The 24,852-nt window shown below is 35.3% G+C and overlaps 8 protein-coding genes across 15 annotated transcripts in view; 4 read left to right on the top strand and 4 right to left on the bottom strand.

The window, feature by feature from the left end:
* The first annotated feature begins 1,562 nt into the window (after positions 1-1,562).
* On the top strand, positions 1,563-3,326 carry LOC117218873 (transforming growth factor beta regulator 1). Its single transcript, XM_033467591.2, has 5 exons — positions 1,563-1,860; positions 2,014-2,242; positions 2,314-2,590; positions 2,667-2,886; positions 2,967-3,326. Exons 1-5 carry the CDS (start codon positions 1,741-1,743, stop codon positions 3,138-3,140), a joined length of 1,020 nt encoding a protein of 339 aa, XP_033323482.1. The 5' UTR covers positions 1,563-1,740; the 3' UTR covers positions 3,141-3,326.
* Positions 3,327-4,137: 811 nt separating this feature from the next.
* On the bottom strand, positions 4,138-6,369 carry tank (EI24 domain-containing protein tank). 2 transcript variants are annotated; one of them, XM_033467593.2, is made up of 7 exons: positions 6,351-6,369; positions 5,772-5,847; positions 5,302-5,483; positions 4,979-5,234; positions 4,541-4,884; positions 4,376-4,450; positions 4,138-4,295 (listed from the first exon to the last, which is right to left on the bottom strand). In XM_033467593.2, the coding sequence occupies exons 2-7, from the start codon at positions 5,784-5,786 to the stop codon at positions 4,208-4,210; spliced, it is 960 nt and encodes a 319-aa protein (XP_033323484.1). In that variant the 5' UTR covers positions 5,787-5,847; positions 6,351-6,369; the 3' UTR covers positions 4,138-4,207. The 2 variants fall into 2 exon arrangements, with proteins under 2 accessions (XP_033323484.1, XP_033323486.1); XM_033467595.1 differs by lacking the exon at positions 6,351-6,369 and adding an exon at positions 6,178-6,196.
* A 1,066-nt stretch (positions 6,370-7,435) lies between these two features.
* ArgRS (arginine--tRNA ligase-like protein) lies at positions 7,436-10,423 on the top strand. Its single transcript, XM_033467602.2, has 8 exons — positions 7,436-7,590; positions 7,713-7,868; positions 7,987-8,212; positions 8,291-8,715; positions 8,905-9,046; positions 9,155-9,414; positions 9,501-9,693; positions 9,778-10,423. The coding sequence occupies exons 1-8, from the start codon at positions 7,534-7,536 to the stop codon at positions 10,350-10,352; spliced, it is 2,034 nt and encodes a 677-aa protein (XP_033323493.2). The 5' UTR covers positions 7,436-7,533; the 3' UTR covers positions 10,353-10,423.
* Positions 10,424-10,619: 196 nt separating this feature from the next.
* On the top strand, positions 10,620-15,624 carry LeuRS (Leucyl-tRNA synthetase). Of its 2 annotated transcripts, none has more exons than XM_033467601.2 (13): positions 10,620-10,763; positions 11,047-11,259; positions 11,360-11,569; positions 11,642-11,803; positions 11,881-13,024; positions 13,106-13,244; positions 13,307-13,577; positions 13,648-13,895; positions 13,968-14,202; positions 14,288-14,545; positions 14,624-14,839; positions 14,928-15,153; positions 15,271-15,624. In XM_033467601.2, the coding sequence occupies exons 1-13, from the start codon at positions 10,761-10,763 to the stop codon at positions 15,486-15,488; spliced, it is 3,543 nt and encodes a 1,180-aa protein (XP_033323492.2). In that variant the 5' UTR covers positions 10,620-10,760; the 3' UTR covers positions 15,489-15,624. The 2 variants fall into 2 exon arrangements, with proteins under 2 accessions (XP_033323492.2, XP_076378710.1); XM_076522595.1 differs by lacking the exon at positions 10,620-10,763 and adding an exon at positions 10,947-10,967.
* A 23-nt stretch (positions 15,625-15,647) lies between these two features.
* On the bottom strand, positions 15,648-17,161 carry LOC117218880 (betaine-homocysteine S-methyltransferase). Its single transcript, XM_033467606.2, has one exon. It carries the CDS (start codon positions 16,820-16,822, stop codon positions 15,857-15,859), a length of 966 nt encoding a protein of 321 aa, XP_033323497.1. The 5' UTR covers positions 16,823-17,161; the 3' UTR covers positions 15,648-15,856.
* Positions 17,162-17,299: 138 nt separating this feature from the next.
* LOC117218879 (betaine-homocysteine S-methyltransferase) lies at positions 17,300-21,414 on the bottom strand. Of its 3 annotated transcripts, XM_076522611.1 has the most exons (4): positions 19,881-20,959; positions 19,445-19,773; positions 18,547-19,112; positions 17,300-18,450 (listed from the first exon to the last, which is right to left on the bottom strand). In XM_076522611.1, the coding sequence occupies exons 3-4, from the start codon at positions 18,709-18,711 to the stop codon at positions 17,467-17,469; spliced, it is 1,149 nt and encodes a 382-aa protein (XP_076378726.1). In that variant the 5' UTR covers positions 18,712-19,112; positions 19,445-19,773; positions 19,881-20,959; the 3' UTR covers positions 17,300-17,466. The 3 variants fall into 3 exon arrangements, with proteins under 3 accessions (XP_076378726.1, XP_033323495.2, XP_033323494.2); XM_033467604.2 differs by lacking the exon at positions 19,881-20,959 and adding an exon at positions 21,276-21,414 and having other exon boundaries at positions 18,547-19,773; XM_033467603.2 differs by having other exon boundaries at positions 18,547-19,773.
* A 30-nt stretch (positions 21,415-21,444) lies between these two features.
* Positions 21,445-22,518, top strand: LOC117218881 (protein lethal(2)essential for life). The gene is made up of 2 exons (XM_033467607.2): positions 21,445-21,579; positions 21,647-22,518. Exon 2 carries the CDS (start codon positions 21,652-21,654, stop codon positions 22,291-22,293), a length of 642 nt encoding a protein of 213 aa, XP_033323498.2. The 5' UTR covers positions 21,445-21,579; positions 21,647-21,651; the 3' UTR covers positions 22,294-22,518.
* A 298-nt stretch (positions 22,519-22,816) lies between these two features.
* Positions 22,817-24,852, bottom strand: part of LOC117218876 (uncharacterized) — a 56,687-nt gene continuing 54,651 nt past the window's right edge. For all 4 annotated transcript variants that reach the window (XM_033467596.2, XM_033467598.2, XM_033467597.2 and 1 more), the window contains 4 exons: positions 24,504-24,585; positions 24,233-24,422; positions 24,028-24,123; positions 22,817-23,933 (listed from right to left, as the gene is read on the bottom strand). In XM_033467596.2, the coding sequence (XP_033323487.2) occupies positions 23,781-23,933; positions 24,028-24,123; positions 24,233-24,422; positions 24,504-24,585 (521 nt within the window). In that variant the 3' untranslated portion in view covers positions 22,817-23,780. The remainder of the gene's footprint in view (positions 23,934-24,027; positions 24,124-24,232; positions 24,423-24,503; positions 24,586-24,852) is intronic.

Genomic DNA, 24,852 nt, shown 5'->3' with positions numbered 1-24,852 from the left:
CAGCTAGAAACATGTGCAGCGAGCCTACACTCTTGCTTAGAATCATTCTTGCCGAACGAATCACCGAGAATGCAAAACGCAATATTCGTTACCACCGCACTGACGATTATGATCAATTATACCATGTATTGAGAACTCAAGTTTCTACGCCAGTAACCACCGGCGGATGCCGTACTAAATTGCAAAGCACCTATGAAAACCGAGGTCAGTGCCCTTCGACATCGTGAGCCACAATTCCAGCCAGCAAATGCATCCTCAACTGCATGGGTAAGTTTCTTATTGATAATATTTTTCATATTTCTCTAATAAACAAATCCATTACGTCCCTTAACGCGATTATTTATTATTAAATTAGCTTTGCGAATCATTCGTTGAATTCTGTTCGAACACGGAATTATTCAAATTAAAATATCATTTACGAACTTTGTTAATCTCCACTGTACACCTTGCATAAAAATTTCATATGGTACACGTGAGGTGTCATGCACACCAGAAAATTAAAACGGCTGTCACGGTTAAACTACATATTATTTCGGGTCCGAAAAATTAGTAAATATTCTTCAGACATTCTGAAATAAGGATATGAACAGCGTTTTTCTTAAAATTATCACTGTCACAAGGTAAAAAAAAATATCAAAAGCTCATGCTCCGTGACTTGTTCATTGATTCGAACGCGGCACAGAGTCCCCCTTTAGCTGTCAATCTCCGCGGCAGGAGCACGTGGCGCTCGATCGATCGACCACGTCGTGGTTCGCGCCATCGCCTCTGATTGGTCAGTGTTTTTCGTTAATAACTCGTAAACAAAGCCGCAGATTGTATTTTCGCAAAGGAAAAAGTTACTTAGAATGACCTCAGCTACCCCACATTTCCGTAATGCGAGACATTTTTGGAACACACTGTATGTATGTGAAGTTTACGACGTTGATTGCTTAACAGAACGTACGTCTCAGAATCGATTTAAAAAATTTCGTTCCGAAGATTTTTCACTTAAAGATGACCAACGTTCTGGTCTACCTTCTGAAGTTGATGATGACAAAATCGAAGCTATAATTGAATCCGATCGTCGTATAACTGTACTGATTGCAAAAAGGTTAAATGCATCACAAACAACAATTGAATATGTAGTTTAAATTTCTCACTTATTCTCCTTTGAGGAATATCCAAAGAACTTTTCTGAGACGCCTAGGGATGTTTATGAGAGGTTGGAGACTTTCAATAATACGAAATTTCTGAAAAAATACATAAAATACGTCTAATTGCGTTAAATTGCGTCTAACCAATTCCTCAACCTTTCACAAGCGACAATTTTGTTAATAAACAATAAATTTTAGAAGTAAATGTATACGAAACTAGAAGCTAGGAGCCGTTCACGTTTGCCAAAATGGAGAACAAATTTGATGTCGCATAAATATTCAAAAATTGCTCTAACTCAATATGTAATTGCTTAAACAGTTGCTATATAATTGCCCATTATTGATCTGTAATTGCTCTTAATTGGTTCTTCGTAGTTTCTCAGAAATTTCCAAAAAACTTCTTTAGGACGACTAGGGACTTTTATGAAAGACTGGAGACTAATAATAATACGAATTTTCTGAAAAAATGCATAAAACGTGCTGCACGAGCTATGTGTCAAATAATTGCTCTTTAATTGATAAATATCGTTGTGTAATTACTTTTAATTACACACTAATTATCAATTGTTCATAAAGTCGTAAAATTCTCTAATATAATATTCTTAAAATGACTCAGGTTTACGATAATTATTATAATGAATTTCAAAAGAATGCAGAGTTGCAACAGAATATAAAATATAAAAGAAAATATCGAAGGTTAAAGAGGATTATAAAGCACACAGTCTTTGTAAGTTTATATTTGTTAGCTTGTTAGCTTTGTTAGCTTTGTTAGCTTACTTTGTAACTTTATATTTGTTTGACAGCCAATCAATATTTCTTTTCTTTGATTAACACTCAGTCTCTATATACAATGTAACAATAAAATTAACGATTACATTAGGAAAATGCAGCACTATGCGATCAAGTTGCACAAATGCAAGAGAATCTTATGCTTGTAAAAGAAGAAAGACTGTTTCTTTTACGTAAATTGTGTCAACAACAAGGAGACGTAGATCCATCTGCTGTGATTCCTAGATCTCAGTCAAATACTATTAATTCCACTTTGTTCAATCCGGAATGCTCTACTCCTAAAAAGGCTGCAAAAAAAAGGGTTTCAACAGATGGATCAGGTATTAACTTGTAGATTTTATTACAATCGCATTAGAAAATGTCGATCGTTACCCTACAGTTGTGTTTACAGAAACAAAGAACAAATCTAAACGATACAATAAAATTATGCGTAAGGTAGTTCAATTGATACCGATGGATATGCATGGAAGGCCTATATTTCCCATTTCCTTGGGTGACCTTACTGTTTATTCGCTTGGTGAAGTAATATCCGATAGAATACCCTATCACACGGAAGATCTCATTTATCCAGTAGGTTATTGCAGCACAAGAGTATATGCCAATTTAAGAGATGTAAAAACAAAAAGTTTTTACACGTGCAAAATATTAGACGGTGGCTCAAAACCGAGGTATCAACTTGTATATTCTCCTAATTGATCAATGTTTCATGCATATTGCTAGAACAGATTCAAATGATTTTCATAGATTTGAAATAGTGTCCGACAATGACCTGGATCAACCACTGGTGGGATCAACTCCTGACGAATGTCATTCAAAACTATTGATGGCAATTTCTCCTGCACTTCGAACAATAACACCGAAGGGTGCTGACTTTTTTGGCATTTCCCATCCTACAATTCAAAATCTTATACAAAGTATCCCTGGCACTCGTAAACTAGCTGTATATAAACAACAACGTTTCGAAGTATACAATTTACCTGTTTATGCATTATTTAGAATCATGTTGTTGAAAACTCATGTTCCTAATTTTTGATCTTTATTTAGGTAAGCAAGAGTCAAATTATGGAGAGAGACACAAGTCCAATAATGGAGGATGAAACGGATCCTGGACTTGGATTTATTGCTTTGCACAGGAATTATACTTTAACAAATTCTTATCGGATTAAGGAAGAACCTTCGGATCATGATCTCCTAACTCTTCAGGAACTACTTGCTTAGTTTTCATAACTGTTGATATTTAATAGCTATAAGTATCAGGAGGTATCAAACAATACATAATTATCAGATAGAACAAAGTGCGATAAAACGTGTATAAAACGATTTTATTTTCCATCTGTGTGACTTTGAATCGTTCCATTAAATAATGTACAAATATATAATAATATAACATAATGTTGAAGTAAACACAGCGCGACTCGTACTCTTACTCGTTTACACAATATTGATATAATATTTAATTATACTAGTACACGAAATAACATAGTCTAGATTTAAATCTAATATTTAAACTTTGTCTTAAGATTAATAGTCATAGTTAGTATTTTGTTCAGTATCATTTCGATACACCACGAATGGTACAGTGAAGTAAACTGACTTGTTTTATCAGAACCCCTTTTGCGGTTAGATATTGTCATTGTAAGTCGCACCTTACAATGTAAGAGTCTCAGAATTGACTAGTTGCGGTAAAATAACATTCGGCATCCAAAACTATAAAACTAATTCCTTTCATATCGCAAATATGTTCACCAAATCTAATAAATCGATATGTTGGCAAATATTTTTTTCACTTAAATGTTAATAGTTCCCTTTAACTTTTGTTTATATAGTTTTCATTTGTTCACAAACTTGTAAGCATTATTACATGGTACAAAACAAAAACATTTTGGCATAAGTTCGTAAAATTTGAATGAAATAAAATATAATTTTTGTACATATATGTACAGGTACAAATTTTTTATAAAATATCATACAGAGGGAAGTAAAAGTTACTTTCTGTTGTAAAAATATTGACACAACGATAGTTTTCAATTGTACAACATACTGTTCTCATTTAAATAATTAATGAAACTGTAGAAATGTTCAAACAGATTTTTTCTGTCTTTGCCATACCGTGTTAGGACAACATAAAAATCACATGAAAATTCTCTATAATCATATCTTTGACATCTATGAAAATCAATTAAATAAACGCCCAATAAGAAATAATAAAAATATGTAAAAAACCTGAAAAATAGTTTATTGCTACATATTTTATTGAAGTAATATGCAGATTATACTGTTCGTTGTCACCGTCTGGTCGCTGGTCTAATTGTTTTATTGAAGAGTGTGTTTGCGATTGCAATTACCGGTGAAAACAGTTTCAGAGGACGATTACTGAAATAATAGATTTTTTTGTCATAAAATTCAATAATCGTCAAGTATGAATTATTTGTGTAGAATATGAAATTATCTACCATACTCCAGTCACAGGTTCTGCTTCGTTCCCGCTAACAATAAATACTGGAAATAATATAGAGAAGACACAGCCACTAAAAAAAACAACAACGATTTTAGTCTTAGAAAAACCATCTATTAGAATAAAAGAAGAGAAGAAAAGAATGTCGTTTTGAAAAAATTACCTTATTACATATGAATTGGGCAGTTGGGTAAGTACTGCTAATGGCAAGCCAAAACCCACAAAGTATGGCCAGTTACTTTCAATGAAACTCAAACGCTTGTGCAACTCCCAGCCCATATTGAACCATTTATACTCGAAAGTATAGAGAGCGTACAGAAGGCACATGTGTACTAAGGCCAGAATATCACCTACAATAGGTAATGGGAACCTGGATACCAACATTCCTTGGCCCAAAAACAATGCTTGAACTAATATACTGAAAAGTGTGTCTGCTATCAGCTTGCTTACACTGGATAGCAGTAATGGCCTTCCTTGCCTATATCGGTAAGCACTGTCCGCTATATCCTACATCGTTTACAATTATATAGTGTTTTTTATTAAATCCTTGAACGATTATATTACCTAAACCTTTCCTCTTTTACCATAAAGTAACTCATACCTGAAACCATAAACTGTTGACTATTCTACTGAGTAGAAACAGTGGTAGTACCCATACAGTGCCAAATGTTAATGATAAAAATGGTTTTGTCCATGACCATACAGTCATACCCATACCCGACGAATGACCAAATATAATGGTCAATAAGTATTTGAGAAATGGAAGTAGGCCGCATTCAAAGATCAATATGCTTGCCCAAAATACACCACCATTCAATGCGCAACATTGAATTGTTCTCTTCAGTACTTTCGATTCCCTAAAGACAACACAACGTTATGGGCATAACAAACTTTTAGACACACGTATCTCTGTAGACAATATACCTTAACTGGTTATAATAATGTTTCGAAGGATTATGTATAAGCACAATATCTTTTCCATGAGTATCTGTCCTAGACGGAGATTGTTTATATAACTTCTCATTGATGCGTTTATCCATATAAAATAGGACAACTGCTCCCCTTAAGCTGTCGGTCAGACCTCTATACATGGCACGTATTATTCCCTGAAATTATAAAAAGCAACTCTATTAGTACTTTATTATCCTTCTTAAACGAATATAAGTAAATTGTTCCTTTTTAGTTTACATATCCTCTTGTTAATATAGGAGTAGAGATAACATTTAGCACGTCAGAATTTAATATATAATCTGTTCAATTGTTAAGTTACAAATATTTCCATTAACAAAGCTAAAGGGCATGAGGAAAATACAATGAACATGTAATTCTCACGTGAACATATTTGTGATAACCTTCACTGTGTTTTTAGTAGAAGTCACGATTGTTATACTTACTGTCACGTTATCCATATTTTACAATAGTGTCCACGATAGCATATAATTAATCTATACTCGAAATATGATGAGAGATCTGGCAAAGAAACATATTCGAGGTAACATAACTGTCGACATCGGGAACAATGTGTAAGCACACCGAGAAAATTATGTTTATGAGGATGATTCGAATAGTACAAAGTTCCTCGACACCTTGAATATACGCATACTGTCATTCAATAATCTAATAATGCTTGATAAATGTGAATTTCCCTTTGTAAAACATACGAGTTCAAGTAACCAGCAAATTTAATGAAATTCCTAATGCATCAGCTGATTGATATTCCTTGAAAGCAAAGGTCAGCGGTGTGTTAATAGGTATAAAGGTCAATGCGGATGAAAAATAGTATCGTTTAATGCATAATACATCATTGTTAATGAAGTCGTATAAGAAGCACAATAGAAGAATTCGTTTCTTAGAAATTAATTAGATAATATCGAGTTCAATGTTTCAATACATATGTACATATTTTCCTATGTGTAAGTTATACATTTAGCAGCGTTTTTTATTCAATTTATGAAACACGCATTCGTACATACATATAATACGTATGTACATGGAACTGTAAAGAAAATTAACAAAGAACTAGCGCAGCTGACTTCAGCTGAGTCTACTTATACTTAAGATTTACATGACAATATGTATTACATAATTTGCATAGGTGACTGTTTTCATGAAACAAATAATTTTCATTCAATTGTACATACATTTATATTTATATATATATATGTGTATGTATTTTGGAAACTAAACAATTAAATTTTTGGTAAACTTGTCAAAAAGGTACAATCTCGATTTGTACTGGAAGAGGGTCGGCCCGACAATATGTACAATGTATGTACATAAAAATCCCTACGAAATGAGTTACAGTCATGTAAGCAATTCTGCTTCACCGTAGTAAGCATTTTTATCCCCACCATTTTAATGCGCATCAAGGGCCGCGCAGTTGCTTTAAAAGGAGAACGGGAGATGATCGAGAGAGACAGAACGAAACCAGCGGGCTCTATGCGTGTGTCCACATAGACGAGAAATCTAGGCCGTCTCACTTTACCGTGCTTGCGGTCTCACTCTTCGCGCAGCCTGGCGCTCCATTCAAAACTCCATTTGAAATTTCCGATCACACAGTCCAGCATATTTATGAACGTCTTAAAACGGCGATCATTTCTACAATTATTAAAATTTTCGAAAACCCTTAAGCTATACTTTAAATAATTTTTCTAGATTATATCTTAAATAATTTATGAATTTACAAAATTTTGTTAATTCAATCATCCCAGTACATACTTGTCAAGTGTGACGGTCAGCATTGCTTAGCTGTAAAGTGTTAACCAATCAGAGGAGAAGCAGATTCTTTACCTGCTATGTAATTCTAAGCCGGTTGCCCCGGTCTCATAAACACATAAATGCATATATAATGTACTGACGAAACATACACGTGAATTGTATCGATATTACCAGTATCGAATATATCGCTGTACGTACTTCCTAACAAATTATAAAATGATATCAAGGAATGTAAATAAATTATTTAATTATATTTATAATATGTGCATATAACATGCTAAGTTTTCTTTCTTTTTTTATTTTATATAGTACGTACTGAGTACTATACTACCAACTTCTCCTTACGAAATATTGATATTTGGCTTGAGTAGTGTAGTATTTTGACACTTCAGTGGTGCTTGTGTATACACCGAGGAAAGATAAGCGTTCCATTGTTCCATGCACATGATGTCTGCACCGAATTTGGAAGTTTTCTATAAAAGGGCGGCTGCAGCGGTAAATTATATCTATCACTTGTTTTTCTTCATTATTTATAAAGTTTGGAGATGATGTAACCTCAACGGAATAGTTGTAAGCGTTTTAGGTTATAATTTTTTATATCCATATATGTTCTTTAGGAAGAAGAGATTGCAGCTTTGAAAAAGCAAGTTGAATATTTACAGCAGAGTATTGCGAATAACGATTCTAAATTACAAACTGTGCCTAAAGATGAATATACAAAATTGGAACTAGAAAACATCAAACTAAAACATAGGGTAGCCATTCTAAAAAGGGTATGTTTTTTTAAATATTATAATTTATATATAATATGTTGGTTAAATTTTACTTTTACTAAATACTTCATTACTATTTTAATTTGTCTGATCCTTTGTTTGTTCGTTTCATTGATAGACCATCGAAGCTGATAGATCGAAGATTCAAAGTGAGGTGAAAATAGATGTGTATAATGCAATAAGCATATACGATACATTGTATAAGTTATTCAAAAAAGCCATTCATGCCGCATATGGAGATAAAATTGAACCTCCAGTGATTATAACAACTAGTAATAATCCAAAATTTGGAGATTACCAATGTAATAGTGCTATGCCGCTTACAACATTACTTAGTAATAATGGTAAGTATCGGAATGAGTGTACATGTTAAAAGTTCATATTAAAGTATTGTACTACTAACTACATGCATATTCGAGTAGGAATTAGAACATCGCCAATAGAAGTTGCAAAAAGTATAATAACAAAAATTGAGAATTCCGACATGATTGACAGATTTGAGGTGGCAGGTGGTGGCTTTATAAATATATTTCTGAAACGGAAATTTGCACAGATAGCACTGAGTAATTTGGTAAAATGTGGAAAAGCTTTGCCACCATATACCAAGAAACAAAAAGTTATTGTTGACTTCTCGAGTCCCAACATTGCTAAAGAGATGCATGTTGGGCATTTAAGGTCCACTATAATTGGAGATAGTATCGCAAGATTATTGGAATACATAGGACACGACGTGCTGAGAATAAATCACATTGGTGACTGGGGAACCCAATTTGGAATGTTGATAGCTCATCTACAAGATAGGTTCCCCGATTATTTAATTGTATCACCTTCTATTACAGATCTTCAGGTGATTAAATTTAATCTAATTGAGGTGCATTACATTTCTGTTTATTAATCCTTCGGTGCACGGACGAATAAAATTTAAACTTGTGGAATTTCAAATGGAAGTAAATTATAGATTGAAAGGATTCCACAAACTCAACACGTGCACTGGAGAACGTTCAAAATATTCGAATTAATGATTTGTAAATTATAGAGCTTTTATAAAGAATCAAAGGAAAGATTCGATCAAGATCAAGAATTTAAAACACGTGCTTACGAGTGTGTTGTTAAGTTACAAGCATTTGATACCGATATGATAAGGGCGTGGCGACTAATTTGTGATGTTTCTAGGAAAGGTAAAGTCATCTATACATAAAATAATCTTCATTTGACTGAGAATAAATAATTAGTATAGCACTCTTTACCTATTCCCATTTGTTTCTTTTTTTTCCCATTAAATCCAGACATTGAAAAGGTATATGTTCGATTGAACATTAAATTGATAGAAAGGGGTGAATCTTTTTATCAGAAACATATGGAATGTTTAATCAAAGACCTCGAGTCGAGAGGACTATTAGAAGAAGACGATGGACGAAAAGTAATGTGGAGTAAATGCGGAAATGAGATACCTCTCACTATTATCAAATCTGATGGTGCTTTTACATACGATACCTCAGATTTAGCAGCTTTAAAACAACGATTAGAAGAAGAAAGAGCTGATTGGGTAAATTATTATAACTACAACTAGCGTATTGTCTTGCTTAACATCAATTGTTAATTATCTGACCCAGAACGACACATTATTTACAGATTATATACGTAACAGATGCTGGTCAGTCTACGCATTTTCAAGTATTAGTACACTGTGGTGAAAGAGCAGGTATTGTAAAAAGTTGGCATAGAATAGATCACGTTGGATTCGGTGTAGTACTTGGTCAAGATAAAAAGAAATTTAAGACTAGGTCCGGAGAAACAGTAAAGTTAATTGATTTACTAGACGAAGGTAAATACTTTGGTTTCTTGTCTCTTTATGTATTATTGGCATATTGTATTGAAGTTGATCCATCGTCAATTTATGCTTATTCAGGTTTAAGAAGAGCACTTCAAAAGTTAAAAGAAAAACAACGCGATAAGGTGCTCACAGAAGAGGAATTGAAGAAAGCTCAAGAATCTATTGCTTACGGATGTATAAAATATGCAGATTTGTCACATAACAGAAATCACGATTATGTGTTTTCTTTTGACAAAATGTTAGAAGACAAGGGAAACACAGCAGTGTACTTACTGTATGCTCTCACCAGAATACGTTCTATTGCAAGAACAGCGAATATTTCGCAAGAAAAGTTGCAAGAACTTGCGCAAAATACGCCGATATCGTTAGACCATCAAAAAGAATGGAAATTAGCTAAAGTATTAATAAAATTTCCAGATGTATTAATTAAGATTACAAAAGATTTGTACTTACATCAGTTGTGCGAGTATTGTTATGAAATTGCATGCGCATTCACCGAATTCTATGATAATTGTTATTGCGTTGAAAAAAATGAAAGTGGGGAAATAGTGGAAATAAATATGGGTCGTATATTATTGACAGAAGCTACTGCAATTATTATGGAAAAATGTTTTTCGATACTCGGTTTAGAACCGGTTGAGCGTATGTGAATATATTTATGCATATTATGTATTTGTGAAATGTGAGATTGGAATAAAAAGTGGATGTTTTTTTTAAGGAATCACATGATAAACGTATGTATACATATGTATATGTAACATGCTTTCACTTTCATTTAAATCTGTAATAAGCAGTCTTTCTATTCTTTTCACTCCCTTCTGCTGCACCGAATATGGACGTACCTGTATCTGAACATATATTCCCGTAAAAAATTACATCATGTATTTATATGTATGTACATCATGCACACGTACGTACATACATACAGCGATCTGTGCTGTTTTATGAACAGAACAGTTTCTTCAGTTCTCACCTGAACTTCACGGCACGTGTATGAAAGTATTGACCTATCGTGTTTAGTATATCAACTGATTTCTAATTTATTGTTGACAACAAAAATGGTAATTATTAATTTTCCTACTGTTCTCGGAATGATATCAAAATAATTAATTGTCAATTACTACAATTTTATTTATAACCAATAAATTAGCGTGAATAACTTTCATGCCGGCAATGATGCAATAGTGGCGTATAATAGACTCAATATGTTTTTAATAATTCAAGATTAACAATTATCAAACACGGAGAACATTGTTCTGTAAAATGTTATTGTCTTTTATTTTAATTATACGTAATCTTCGGTATTAGAAAAAGATCTGCATCACGTTTCTTGTAAATTCACAGACAACTGAAAGGAAAGGTACGTTCAAGGTAGAATATCTACAGAAAATTGAGAAAGATGTACAAGCAAAGTGGGAAGCTGAAAAGGTGTACGAGCAGGACGCACCCTTGGAAGTTAGAAAGTCTGCAGATGACAAATTTTTTGCAACTTTTCCTTTTCCTTATATGAATGGAAGACTTCATCTAGGACACATATTTTCATTATCGAAATGCGAAGTAAATATTGGATCAAATAATTTGAAAAGTTCCAAATATTTTATAATTCGTTTGTATGAAACTAAATGATATTAATGCGTGTCATAACTATTGCATGTAGTTTGCTGCACGGTATAATCGGCTCTTGGGAAAGAAAGTACTATTTCCATTTGGTTTACATTGCACTGGTATGCCTATCAAAGCATGCGCTGATAAATTAAAGAGGGAAATGGAATTGTATGGGTGTCCACCAAAATTTCCTGAAGAAGAAACGGTAATAGAACAAGACGTAGATGACTTAATAATAAAAGATAAGAGTAAAGGAACAAAGGTAATGTGACAATGCATTGTGCGCAGAATATGTATCTAATTCATGTTTATAAATTCGTCTGACTGATTTCAGAGTAAAGCAGTTGCAAAAACAGCTAGTGTCAAGTATCAATGGCAAATTATGCAAACGCTAGGTTTGGAGGATGAAGACATAAAGAAGTTTGCGGATTCTGCGTACTGGTTAGACTATTTTCCACCTCTTGCTGTGCAAGATTTAAAGTCTATTGGATTACATGTAAATTAATGAAAAACCTTTTGTAGTTTTTCTTGTATTTGTGGTGATCATAAGGCAGGAGGTCCTATTTGTTTTAGGTGGACTGGCGCCGAACGTTTATCACGACAGATGCAAATCCATTTTTTGATTCGTTTGTACGTTGGCAATTTCAACATTTGAAAGCTAGAAACAAGATAAAATATGGAAAAAGACATACAATCTATTCGCCAAAAGACGGTCAGCCATGTATGGATCATGATAGATCGTCAGGGGAGGGGGTAGGGCCGCAAGAATACACGCTAATTAAAATGAAGCTCAAAGAGCCTTACCCGATAAATCTAAAATGTCTTTCTGGGAAACCTGTTTACTTGGTAGCTGCAACTCTGAGACCGGAAACAATGTATGGTCAAACAAATTGTTGGATTCATCCGGAAATAACATATATTGCCTATTCTCTGTCAAACGGAGATGTGTATATATCAACTGAAAGAGCAGCAAGAAACATGGCTTACCAAAACTTCTTCAAAGAAGAAGGAAAAATATTTACCGAACTGAAAATTATCGGGAAAGATATATTAGGATTAGCCGTGGAAGCACCTCTTACAGCCTATAAAGTAATTTACACTTTACCCATGTTGACCATCAGGGAAGACAAAGGGACTGGGATTGTTACCTCGGTGCCTAGCGATTCCCCTGATGATTATGCGGCTTTAGTAGATCTCAAGAAGAAAGAACCGTTCAGGAAAAAGTATGGGGTGGCCGATGAAATGGTGTTACCTTATGATCCTATACCCGTCATCAAAGTGCCAGAATTTGGTGATTTAACTGCAGTAACGTTGTACGAGAAATTGAAAATACAGTCTCAAAATGACAAAACAAAACTTTCGGAGGCAAAAGAAATGGCGTATCTTAAAGGTTTCTACGACGGAATCCTACTAGTTGGTAAATACAAAGGGAGCAAGGTGCAGGAAGCAAAGAAAGAAATACAAAAAGATTTAATAAGCAAAGGGAAAGCAGTTTTGTATTATGAGCCCGAGAGAAAAGTTATGTCTCGGACGAACGACGAGTGTGTAGTAGCTTTATGTGATCAATGGTATCTGGATTACGGCGAAGAAAACTGGAAAAAGGAAGCTACGAAAGCTTTAGCCAATCTTAATACTTTCCATGACGAAGTAAGAAAGAATTTTATGGCGTGTCTGGACTGGTTGCATGAATACGCGTGTTCAAGGACTTATGGGCTTGGTGATTTTTTTGTAGTAATTTTGAGAGAATAATAGGATCGAAGAGTGTTGTTAATGTACCTTTAATAATCATAAATTTTAGGTACTAAATTGCCGTGGGATGAAACCTGGTTAATCGAATCCCTCTCCGATTCAACGATTTACATGGCTTACTACACTGTTGCACATTTATTGCAAGGAGGAACATTCAAAGGCGACAAGACAAATACATATAACATCAAGTAAAGTTTAAACATTTATATATCCATGCGAAAATGTATTAAAATACGATAACGATATTTAGGGCTGAGGATATGAAACCAGAAGTATGGGACTACATCTTCTTCGAAGATGCTAAGCTTCCAAAAACAAGTATAAAGAAACAGGCACTGGAACACATGCGACGTGAATTTCAATACTGGTATCCAGTGGACGTAAGAGTTTCTGGGAAAGATTTAGTACAAAACCATTTAACCTTTTTTATTTACAACCATACCGCAATATGGCCCGAACAGCCGGAATTATGGCCAAAAGGAATAAGAGCCAATGGACACGTTCTATTAAACTCGGCTAAGGTAAAATAATGCTCTTAGCAATATGTCATGAGATACTGCCTACTAAATGTTATGAGTTTTATCTTGTTAGATGTCGAAATCGGAAGGCAATTTTCTAACACTTGCCGAGGCAGTAGAAAAATTTTCGGCCGACGGTACACGGCTTTCGTTAGCTGATTCTGGCGATTCGGTAGAAGATGCTAATTTTGTTGAAACCACGGCGAATGCTGGAATTCTTCGACTGTACAATCTTATCGAATGGATGAAGGAAGTATTGGCTTCCAAAAGCACTTTTAGACATGGGAAACCACATACGTTCAATGACAAGGTTTTCGACAGGTATCCCTATTTATTAAAAAAATCCTTATGATTCTGTTTCTAAAACTAATACTAAGTTTATAATTCAACTAGTGAAATCAACCTAAAAATACGCGAGACTGGAGACAATTATTCGAAAATGTTGTACAAAGAAGCATTAAAAGCAGGCTTCTTCGAATTGCAAGCAATAAAGGACAAATACTTACAATTGACTACGCTAGACAATGCAAATTGGACACTGATTATGAAATTTATGGAAACTCAAATTATACTGTTGTCACCTATTTGTCCGCATATATCGGAATATCTATGGAAACTAATTGGTAATGTGAGTATTCGTCTTTAATTAGAAATGGCAATATACTCATTTACGACAGTAATTACAATAAGATGAAATTTGAACTTTTCATCAGGAAGATAGTATATTAAATGCTAGATGGCCCCAGATTGAAGAAATCGATGAAATTCTTATAAAATCATCTCAGTATCTAATGGATGCTGCACACTCATTCAGAATCCTCCTAAAAGCTTATATGACACCGAAAAAAGGACCAAAAGGAAAAGACGGTGCAACGGTCGTAGAAAAGCCTACTGATGGTACAATTTGGGTAGCAAAAACCTACCCCGCTTGGCAAAGTACTGTTTTAACTACAATGAAAAATTTGTTTGTTGTAAGCGATTATTATAAACAGATTCGTGCGTTCAATTCGAATGATAAATTTATTTAAAACTGTTAAATCGGCTTACAGAGTAACGGCAATAAACTACCAGAAAATAAAATGATTGCGATCGAACTAGGAAAATTGCAGGATCTGAAGAAATACATGAAACGAGTGATGCCATTTGTGCAATTTGTACGAGAAAGGATGGAGGTTATTGGATTCAATGCGTTCAATTTAACTTTAGATTTCGATGAATTCAACGTTCTTCAAGATAGTAAAAAATATCTTGAAAATACTTTGGGTGTAAGCAATGTGTTTATATAGAAAATCTGTGCAACTAAAATTCGTATGTACGATTAATTAATTCGCTCTCTTATTTATTTCAATACAGTTGACGAATATCGTGATAAAGTATACCGACGAAGCTCCAGAAAAAACGAGAGAAGAATGTTGCCCAGGCTCACCGTACATGAATTTTTCTAATCCTAGTCTCTCTATATGTATTACTAATCCACAAAAATGCAATGGTTTATTCAGGATGATTATGAAAATCATGAACAGAGACACTGGTGAAGATGTAATCGCACGAATAATGAAACAGAACGAATTTATAAATAGTACGTATTATTTACTGGTGTAAATAATATTTTAAATAATTTACTGGCGCTTGCGTATGTGCGGTACGTGTGTTTTTGTGTCATTGTGTTTATTAACCGTCATGATTTTTGTTGCAGACCCGTTATCCGTTTCTCTGTACCGTTACAGTGATCCTTGTTTAGGACCTAGAACCAAACCAATTGTTGACGATATTTTAAGAGGTAAAGTTGAAGTTCCTTGCACCTCTGTATTTAATGTCGATGTAGAAAACAAAATCATTCAAGTCAACGTTGAAGGAAATATTTATGACATCGGTAACGAGCTAGTATACATAGTTCAGTCTAACGACAATTAAAGCATAAATCGGAATTATAATACTTTCCATAATACAAATATGATACAAGTAACAAACTGGTTACAAAAATTATTTTCTCAAACGTAAACATTTGAACATGTAATTTTTGTATTGATAAATAAATCAATTTCACGAATCTTATCTTTGATTCTTCGTGTGTCCATATTGAAAGAAAGTTTATTTATATATACATACATACATACATATATATACATACATATATATCAAAATATCTCTTTGAATTTTTATGTAAGTGTTACATAAAAATTCAAAGAAATATTTTGATTCTCGAAGATGCTTCTCTGAGTGACAAAATTGCGTGTGAGTTAGAGGCAAGTTTGTTAGCAAGTTGTTCAAAGTTTGTTTTTTTAGTTGCCCTGCCAGGTGTTCACCTCTGCCCATATTTTCTTGATGTCTTCGGCATTTGTCCTACAACAACCACCTACATATTCAACACCCAGATTCAACCATTCGTGTACAAATTGATGTAAAGTGTATCCCCCTTGCTTTTGAATCCAGCCGGATTCCACTGTATATTTGTCACCGCTATTGGGATATACTACCAATGGCATGAGATTTTTCTTACGATTTCCGTTGACTACCTTCAACAAAGGTGTCACGTTCTGTGGTGCGATACAATTAACGCCAATTGCTAAAATTTGTCCTGGTGAAGCTTTTTTATAACATTCCGTTACAACATCATGGAAACTAGACCCGTCTGCTATACTCTGTCCATCGTCGCGACAAGAAAAGGACAACCATGCTTTGGTATTTGGATATTCTTTCAGCAGAGTAACCAGAGCTTCTGCTTCTCGTTTACAAGGTATCGTTTCCATCGCCAATATGTCGATACCGCTAGCGATCAATTTATCGATACGAGGCCTGTGCCAATCCATAAGAATCTTTTCGGACACCGATGAACAGTATCTGCCGGTATATTCCGAGGCATCGTGCAAACAGGCGCCATATGGTCCAACGGATCCAGCAATCAATGGATTCTCGTTTACAATTTCCTTTCCTTCGGCCTTTGTTTCTCTCTTGTATAAGTTTACAGCTTCTTTGGCGTAATCGACAGCTTTACAAAATAAATTCAGGCTCTCTTCTTCCGTTAGACCAATATACTTGGAAAAACCGTCGATCGATGCTTGGTAGGTATTCGTAAGAATAATTCCGGCGCCAGCATTCAAAAAGTCCAAGTGCGTAGAAATAATGGCATTTGGATTTGTGACGAGAAATCGCGCAGTCCACAGAGGATCACCGTCTATTATGTCACCCACGTGAGTCGCTAATTGTGTAGAAAATCCACCGTCCAGCACTTTGATCGTTGTAGACATAATTTGACTTTGAAATTATACGATTTATATGATGTAATTCGAACAGAGAAACTGCTATTCCTCAACAAGCCAACTTTTACAGATGCACATACACGTATCTATTGCTTAAGTGTTTCTGAAAATCTGAGGCAATACTTTCTATGAGTGGCTGCAGAGAATGCTGTTAATCCAAAGTCCGCGAAGAATCTCAGATAAGTATTATACTGTACGAGGCTCTTTAAAAAAATACAAGTTTTAAGATTATGCTCTTTTTTATATGTACCTAGGATGTCGGGAAGATCTCGCGTATCAACGACAGAAATAGAATGTGTGTGTGCGTGTGTGTGTATGCAATGTAATATTTTCAAACGTCTTGAATAGTATCTATCTCTAATCTGATAGCTATAGTAAATATTTATTTTCGAATATCTGTTAACTGATAAGTTTCAGCATGCAACAAGTGGTTTTCAAATTTATTGATATCACTTTTGGATCGCATCTTTTGCTACTTATGTTTTTATTGTCCATGAGCAATGAATTGTTACATAATTTACAGAAGAAATAGATTTTTCTCTCTACATAAAAATTATTTCATGTACAAAACAACTCTCTGCTCGATGCAAAGAGACATAAATTATTGTCTTTTAAGTCAAATCCATTAAACATTATTTTAGCAGATTTTTCTTCTTGAAACTGCTTACTTCTTTTCTAATCGACTTTATATTGTCCGTATACATTCTGCAACAGCCTCCAAGGTATCGTACACCAAATTTCAACCATTCCGGAATAAAACTTTCCATGGAATTACATGTTTCATTCCAAACCCATCCTTTGGTTGGAGAATATATTTCTCCGCTATTGGGGTATGCTATTAGTGGAATAAACTCGTTTCCTTCGTTTCTGTTAATATTTTTTAATAAGCCGCTCACATCCGACGGAGCAAGGCAATTCACACCAATGGCGACAAGCTGTCCTGGTAAAGCCATTTTGTAACAACGTGTAGCTACTTCTTCAAAATTACTTCCATCCGCTAAATTTGGACTGTTTCGTTCGCACGAAAATGAAAGCCATGCTTTAACATTTGGATATTCTCGTAAAAGTTCGACCAATGCTTCTGCTTCTTGATAGCAAGGTATAGTTTCTAATGCTAACAAGTCAATGCCAGCATCTACTAAAACATCGATACGTGATTTGTGCCACTGTTTTATGATTTGGCTGGACGTAGTTCTACCATAAGCTCCATTGTATTCTGAACCATCGTGTAAACTAGCTCCATAAGGACCACAAGAGCCAGCAATCAATGGATTTTTATTTTCAACCTCCTCGTTTCCCGATGTTTCTTTGATGTAATTGTCAACCGCTTTTCTAGCAAGTTCAACAGCTTTAGCTAATAAATTTTTACTGGCTTCTTCGCTAATAGATAAATGTTTTGTTAAACCAGAAATTGAAGCTTGATAAGTATTAGTTTCTATGATATCTGCTCCTGCTCTTAAAAAATCTAAATGCGTTGCATAAACTGCGTCTGGATTCGTTGCTAAGAAACGTGCTGTCCATAAGGGATCGCCATCAATTTTTGCACCAACATGTGTAGATAATTGTGCACCAAATCCACCATCTAAAATTTTAACGTCCATCTTTCCTCGCATTACCTTGGAAAAAGTCGTCAGTAATGAACAAATAGTAATCCATAAATTACTCGTCTTCTTTATCAGATGTTCAAGAATCGAATCATTTTATATACATACGTGCATATCTTGTATTTTGCTGCATATAAATTTCTTACTACGAATAATTGAAGATGATTTTACATCTCCTATCAGACTTGTAATATAATTGCGATAACCTTTTATGTTTATCGTCGATACATATGTTTGTATGTATACATTTACATTGTATACATATTCGAACATCTATCGTTCCCTATCAAAAATATTCAAGAAACATCACGATGTACCGTTTATTAAGAAATTCGAATGGTATAAAATCTAACTCAATGTGTAACAGCAATTTATTTTGAATTAGTTATGAATTTGACGGCAAGTATTCGTGTGATTTGTATCAAATGCAGATCCATATTGCATTCGTTCCGCATGTCACATGGACTCGTACGGATTTGGCAATTTGGCATCAATGCCTCCTTCATGCTAGACCTTGTAGCGCTATCTGTTGTCGAAAGTGGGCAGATCAGTCGCAATAAAAGCGGACCTAGGCGTTACCAAATACACAGCCTTGGAATCCGTACAGACATTGTACCTTACGGACTTTACCGTGTTGCGTTCAACGTTACCGACAGTTCACGATTTTAGGCACGCTAACAAGAAGCAAATGTAATTTTACAAACAATAACGAAAAGTTGTTTCAAGCAAACAGTGCAAATTACATTGGAATAAAGTGTAATTCAGATTTATTTACTGCGCTAAGCGCCGAAAATGTTTTATATGAGATAGATAAAAATGTGGATAGGAAATGATTAACCGAGATACATACGTCGAGCTCCGTAAATATGTATGTATGTACATATGTATTTCGGTTAATCATTTCCTATCCACATTTCTATCTAGCGTGGATCGTGGGATAGGGCGCATGCGCAGTAGTGGTAATTCTTGCACTCTTGAGCATTACTGATATAGTCTACAAACTCACGCCAAGTTACCAAAAGTTCATCAATTACACCGTCGACGGCGCTGAGATTGAATTTCTTCAAATCTTATAAAATTGTTCTGCTGAGCCCTTCGGGATAGGACATCATAAATCCTCAGTCAAAGTCCTTTTCCTCGTTCAAGTTTCCGAGCCCGAATTCTTGGCGTGTAATACCTTCACAACCCTCGTAGGCGCGCTGTCGAAGCATCACCACCACCACCACCGCCAATAATCATCGAGTTGCAACCGGTAGACGGACCATCCGACGAATCAGCGTCCAGCCGGGGGACTCCATTTTCCTATTGACCGAGAAGAAAGGAGGGGAAAGGAAGCTGGAAAAAGATTAAAAACCGAATGATAGAAAATCACAGAATACACATCGTACAGCTCAGACAATAAAGCGTTTCAGCGCTCATCGAAAATTCGCTACAATTCATACCAAATGCGAACCAAGCTCTCCTTTAACCTTTTAGGTACGGCTGGATTCTGCGCGAGGCTATTTCTCTGGACGGCAGAGTCTGATATGTACTATACAGAGTCTGATACTGTATATTCTGTCTGTATATACAGGGTGTCCCAAAAATGTCTCGCAATCCGAAAGTGGCGGGTTCCTCAGGCCATCCGCGAAAGCCACTATAGTGGCGTGTGGTTCTGAAAGATGACATCCGCGGAAGCCACTATAGTGGCGCGTCGTGCCTAAAAGGTTAAGCAGAGTCTTGGCACCAAATTGACATAAATATCCTCCCCCAGTACAATACCAAGTGTTTAGCATGTATTTGGTCGAAACACGAAACAGAGTTGGCTGACTTAGTACGATCGTATTGTTATCTTATGACCACTTATAACTTATGATACAACCGAATAGAACGATATTGTAGAAAGGCGTCGAATATTCCAAGCGTCGTCGCCGGTACACTCATTGGATTATTCTTAGAAGATATTTAAAGCTGACCAAATATCTATAATTAACATTTGAATTACACTTTGTACAACGTATCGCTTTCATTACTAGGTAGTCCAAAATAAACATAATCCAACGGATATGTATGCATTCAAGTAAAGGAGCAGATACATAATTATTTTGATAGAGATGTAACGATGGTATGCTACATACATACACATATGTATACAGCACGGTATACACAAAATCTATTTTCATATGCATATATGTATAGTTCGTCGTTCGTCGCTTTCGTATGTTTATATGGTTGAACTCCATGATTAAATCCTGTTGACTGTGAACATCGTTTTCTACGGACATATTTACACGTCGCCCACGACAACACGGTATGATTTTTTCAATAAAGATCAATGAGAAATTACCCATTCAAGGATATTTCCCATGAAAACAATGATCTCTAAATTGAAGATACATTAGTTATTATTATTAGTTATTAGATCGTTGATTTTCATTCTATTACAGCGTTTTGAAAAAGCGTTTCGTAGCTAAACAGCTCGTTTGCAAGTAAGTAATTTCCCATGAGAACAATGATCTCTAAATTGAAGATACATTAGTTATTATTATTAGTTATTAGATCGTGTTGATTTTCATTCTATTACAGCGTTTTGAAAAAGCGTTTCGTAGCTAAATGGGTCGTTTGCAAGTAAGTAATTTCCCATGAGAACAATGATCTCTAAATTGAAGATATATTAGTTATTATTATTAGTTATATTAGATCGTTGATTTTCATTCTATTACAGCGTTTTGAAAAAGCGTTTCGTAGCTAAATTGGTCGTTTGCAAGTAAGTAATTTCGCATGAGAACAATGATCTCTAAAAATTGAAGATATATTAGTTATTATTATTAGTTATATTAGATTGTTGATTTTCATACTATTACAGCGTTTTGAAAAAGCGTTTCGTAGCTAAATTGGTCGTTTGCAAGTAAGAAAATATACGTGTGTAGAAGTTTCTGGAGACCGAAAACTCATGCGTGTTCGAGCTCGGAACGTTCTGGATCTGTCTGATCCATCGGTCGGTGCGCGTATAAATATCCGCGGTGCGGAGCGTATGGTAACAAGCAATAGCAGCCGGTAGCAGGTAACAGTCAGCACGTCAGCCGTGTAGCTGTAGCGGTCCGAGTAGAAAGCATCGAAGATTCAAAAGCGACTTGCAAGTCTGTGAATATTAAATAGTAGGTTCGTGTCAACGTATCAAACTACATATTTAGCAAGTACAACAAGTAACACAAGTGAACTGATCCAGTCGAAATGTCTCTGATACCGTTGCTGTTCTCCGACTGGTGGGAGGATTTGGATCGTCCTCATCGACTTCTCGATCAGAACTTCGGCTTAGGACTGCGTCCCGAGCAACTGCTGAACCAGAACATCATGGATCACTACATTTTGCCTCTCCGGGAGAGAAGAACGGGTAGAAATCCGCTGATCTACTACAGACCGTGGGGTGAACTTCTGCGAAATGAAGGAGGAGGCGGTACATCCACCGTCAAAGCGGACAAGGACAAGTTCCAAGTTGTCCTGGACGTTCAGCAATTCAAACCCGACGAGATCAACGTGAAAGTTGTGGACAGATCTGTCGTGGTCGAGGCTAAACACGAGGAGAAACAGGACGAACACGGATGGATATCTCGCCAGTTCACCAGAAGATACATAATACCTGAACAATGCAACATCGACGAGCTCACGTCGAGCCTGTCCTCCGACGGCGTACTTAGCATCACCGCGCCTAGAAAGGACATGCCGAAGACCCAGTCCGAGAGATCAATCTCGATCGAGCGGACTGGAAAGCCGGCACTGAGAGAGAACCAACAGGAGACGAAAGAAGAGGCGAAAGCGGAGACGAAAGAAGAGGCGAAAGCGGAGAAGAAAGAAGAGAAGAAAGAAGAAAAGTAATTATTTGTTAAATATGCCCGTTACAAGTTCTAACCTATATTGTAATCTGTGTGTTTCTATTTCTCATACGAGCTTCGTTTACTTTCACGTTAAATAAGTCCACATTGTTGAAAATATTTATACATGTTACATTGCATTGTAAAATATGCTTTTTTTAAGTTCTACTTTTAAGAAATTTTGTAATAAATACTTTAGACAATAAAACCGACGTTCTTTTTATCGTGATTATCTTATTTTTGATTTGATAAGAAAATTAATGGCAATATGTGTAGTAACATCGATATACAACAATTAAAATTAAGATCTTGAACGCTAGAAACTATTGCATATTTCCTATACATACAGTTTACTGTTCTGTAACAACTGTAGACAGATTTTCTAAAAATATTGGTGATCGTAATAGTACGATCTACTCACTGCACAGTACGGTATCGCGAGCGATAAACAAATAAAATAACAATTGCAAAATAAAGTCGTAGCTGAAACAATTTAATCAAAGAGTTTCGTTAAAAGGTCCGATATATCTGATTGTATATATTTATGCATATATTTTATTTATATTATGTATATATACAGACTGTATACATATACATGTACATATGTCTTGTAGGTAAATCTCTGTTGGATATGCGAGCGATGTTAGAGCTTCATACAAAAATTATAGTCAATTCAAGAGGTACAATAAAACATTTAACATTAGTTTATGCACCATTTGCTATTTCACAATACCGCGTTTACTTTTAGCGTATTACTTTTGTACATTTGAAGGAAAATCGAAACAAGCGGTCTTCTTTACACAGTATTATAAAATTTAAACCTATGACAACACGAATGCAACTAACGCGTATATCTTGTGAGATTATAACGAGCAAATTTATACGAGTTGAAATTGAGAACAATACAAATACTTATACCGTACGTTTAATATTCCTTATTACTTTATACGTTGTACAGTATTCGATTAGATTTTATTTATTCGTCTTCAAATTAACAATCACACTTTTATCGGGGTCATTGTGGATTCCTGTATAACAGACTACGGAGTTTTTGTTAATTCATGTTCATTTTCATATTTATCTACGCGTATACGTATAATATATGTGTGTATGTGCATGCGTGTGGTGTGTGTGCGCGCGCGCGCGTGTAGTATACGTATCCATATACATATCTTATTGTCGGCGAGCAAATTAGAATTCTCTGATAACCATTAGAAAGTTTCGTTAAATGCGTTGTATAAAGTATTCGTGAGGATATTCGTTCGTTTTAAGGTTTATAGTCTTTCGAGCCTTATTGCCTTGTAAAAAAATTCATTGCAAACGCTGTACACCATGTCTCTTGGCAGTACAATCACGAATGTCTTCTACGTGCTCCTTCTTCCTTTATCTTTGTCGAATGTCGTTCGGTTCAAAGAAATGTATTTTTGCAATGTTGCCTTCAACTATAGTTTAACAATTAACAAAGCCTAGAATGCATCGGAAGTTTTAATATCAGTTGTCCTTCAGCACTTCTTTTAAGATAGAACCTGTATTTCTGGCTGGCACAAAGTCCGGGAATGTTGGAAGATTTACATTGGAGAGCAACAACGTGGATTGCGTCGACGATGTAGAATGCTGTCTGCTGTGGCCAGGTTTTTGCAAGGACTGTAAAAAGAGACAAGCATTGTAGTTAAGATATGCTTGTACTTTATAAAAGTTATTATTATTATTCATTATTATTCATTATTATTATTCATACCGATGTTTGTATAGGCAGCGCAGGTAATTGCGGCTTCGGTATCGATTCGCTTTCCAAAAATCTCACGAATGCCGCCGTCAAGGATGCTTCTTGATCCTGGGGTGCGTAACAATTTGTGAGCTTAAGTTTTTCGTTCAGTATTTATGCTTAATAAAAAATTTCTATTAACAAAGAAGAATTGGGAAAATCTATACAATTAATCTACCTTGTTCGAGATATGAGAACCGCTATTTAAACGCCAAAACCAACCGTTTTGAGCGGTCGTGTTGAGCAAACCAGCTCTATCCCTTTCTGCCTCGTTGAAATCCAAAATCGTAGAAAATACTTTGAGTACCGATGGTTTGTCTGCCGTCGGTGCGGTGAGATAGCCCAAGAGAATATTTTTAATGAGAGACCTGAAAAAATATTACTCATATTAGCGGTTGAGCGGAAAGTGTCTGCGATGTTAATGGTAAATTCAAAATTAATTTACTGACTTGTTAACTTTTCCCTCCCCGCTTTGTCGTGCTTCCTCTATCCTTTGGTCGGCAGTGGTTACAAGATTGGTTAATCGGTCCACTATAAATATACGATAGAAAAGCATGAGGCAAACGTTCGTAAAGTTATTATTAGTAAATAGACTGCAACAATACGATCTTCGATCGAGTAAACTATTCGTTGTTCAAGGAATCTTTAGTATCTTAGATATTTGATTTTTGTACAATATGCATTCCAGCGTTGTAAGGTTGGCAGATTCGAAGGTTGAAAAGACATGAGCGTAAGTATAACACAAGTACTGGTTCTTCGAATATCACACCAGTACCTGATGTAATACTCACACCCGTG

The sequence above is a fragment of the Megalopta genalis genome, chromosome 6 (assembly GCF_051020955.1).
Source record: "Megalopta genalis isolate 19385.01 chromosome 6, iyMegGena1_principal, whole genome shotgun sequence".
Taxonomy (NCBI): domain Eukaryota; kingdom Metazoa; phylum Arthropoda; class Insecta; order Hymenoptera; family Halictidae; genus Megalopta; species Megalopta genalis.
The sequence above is the reverse complement of the archived record's forward strand: the minus strand, read 5'-3'. Positions and strand labels throughout refer to the sequence as shown.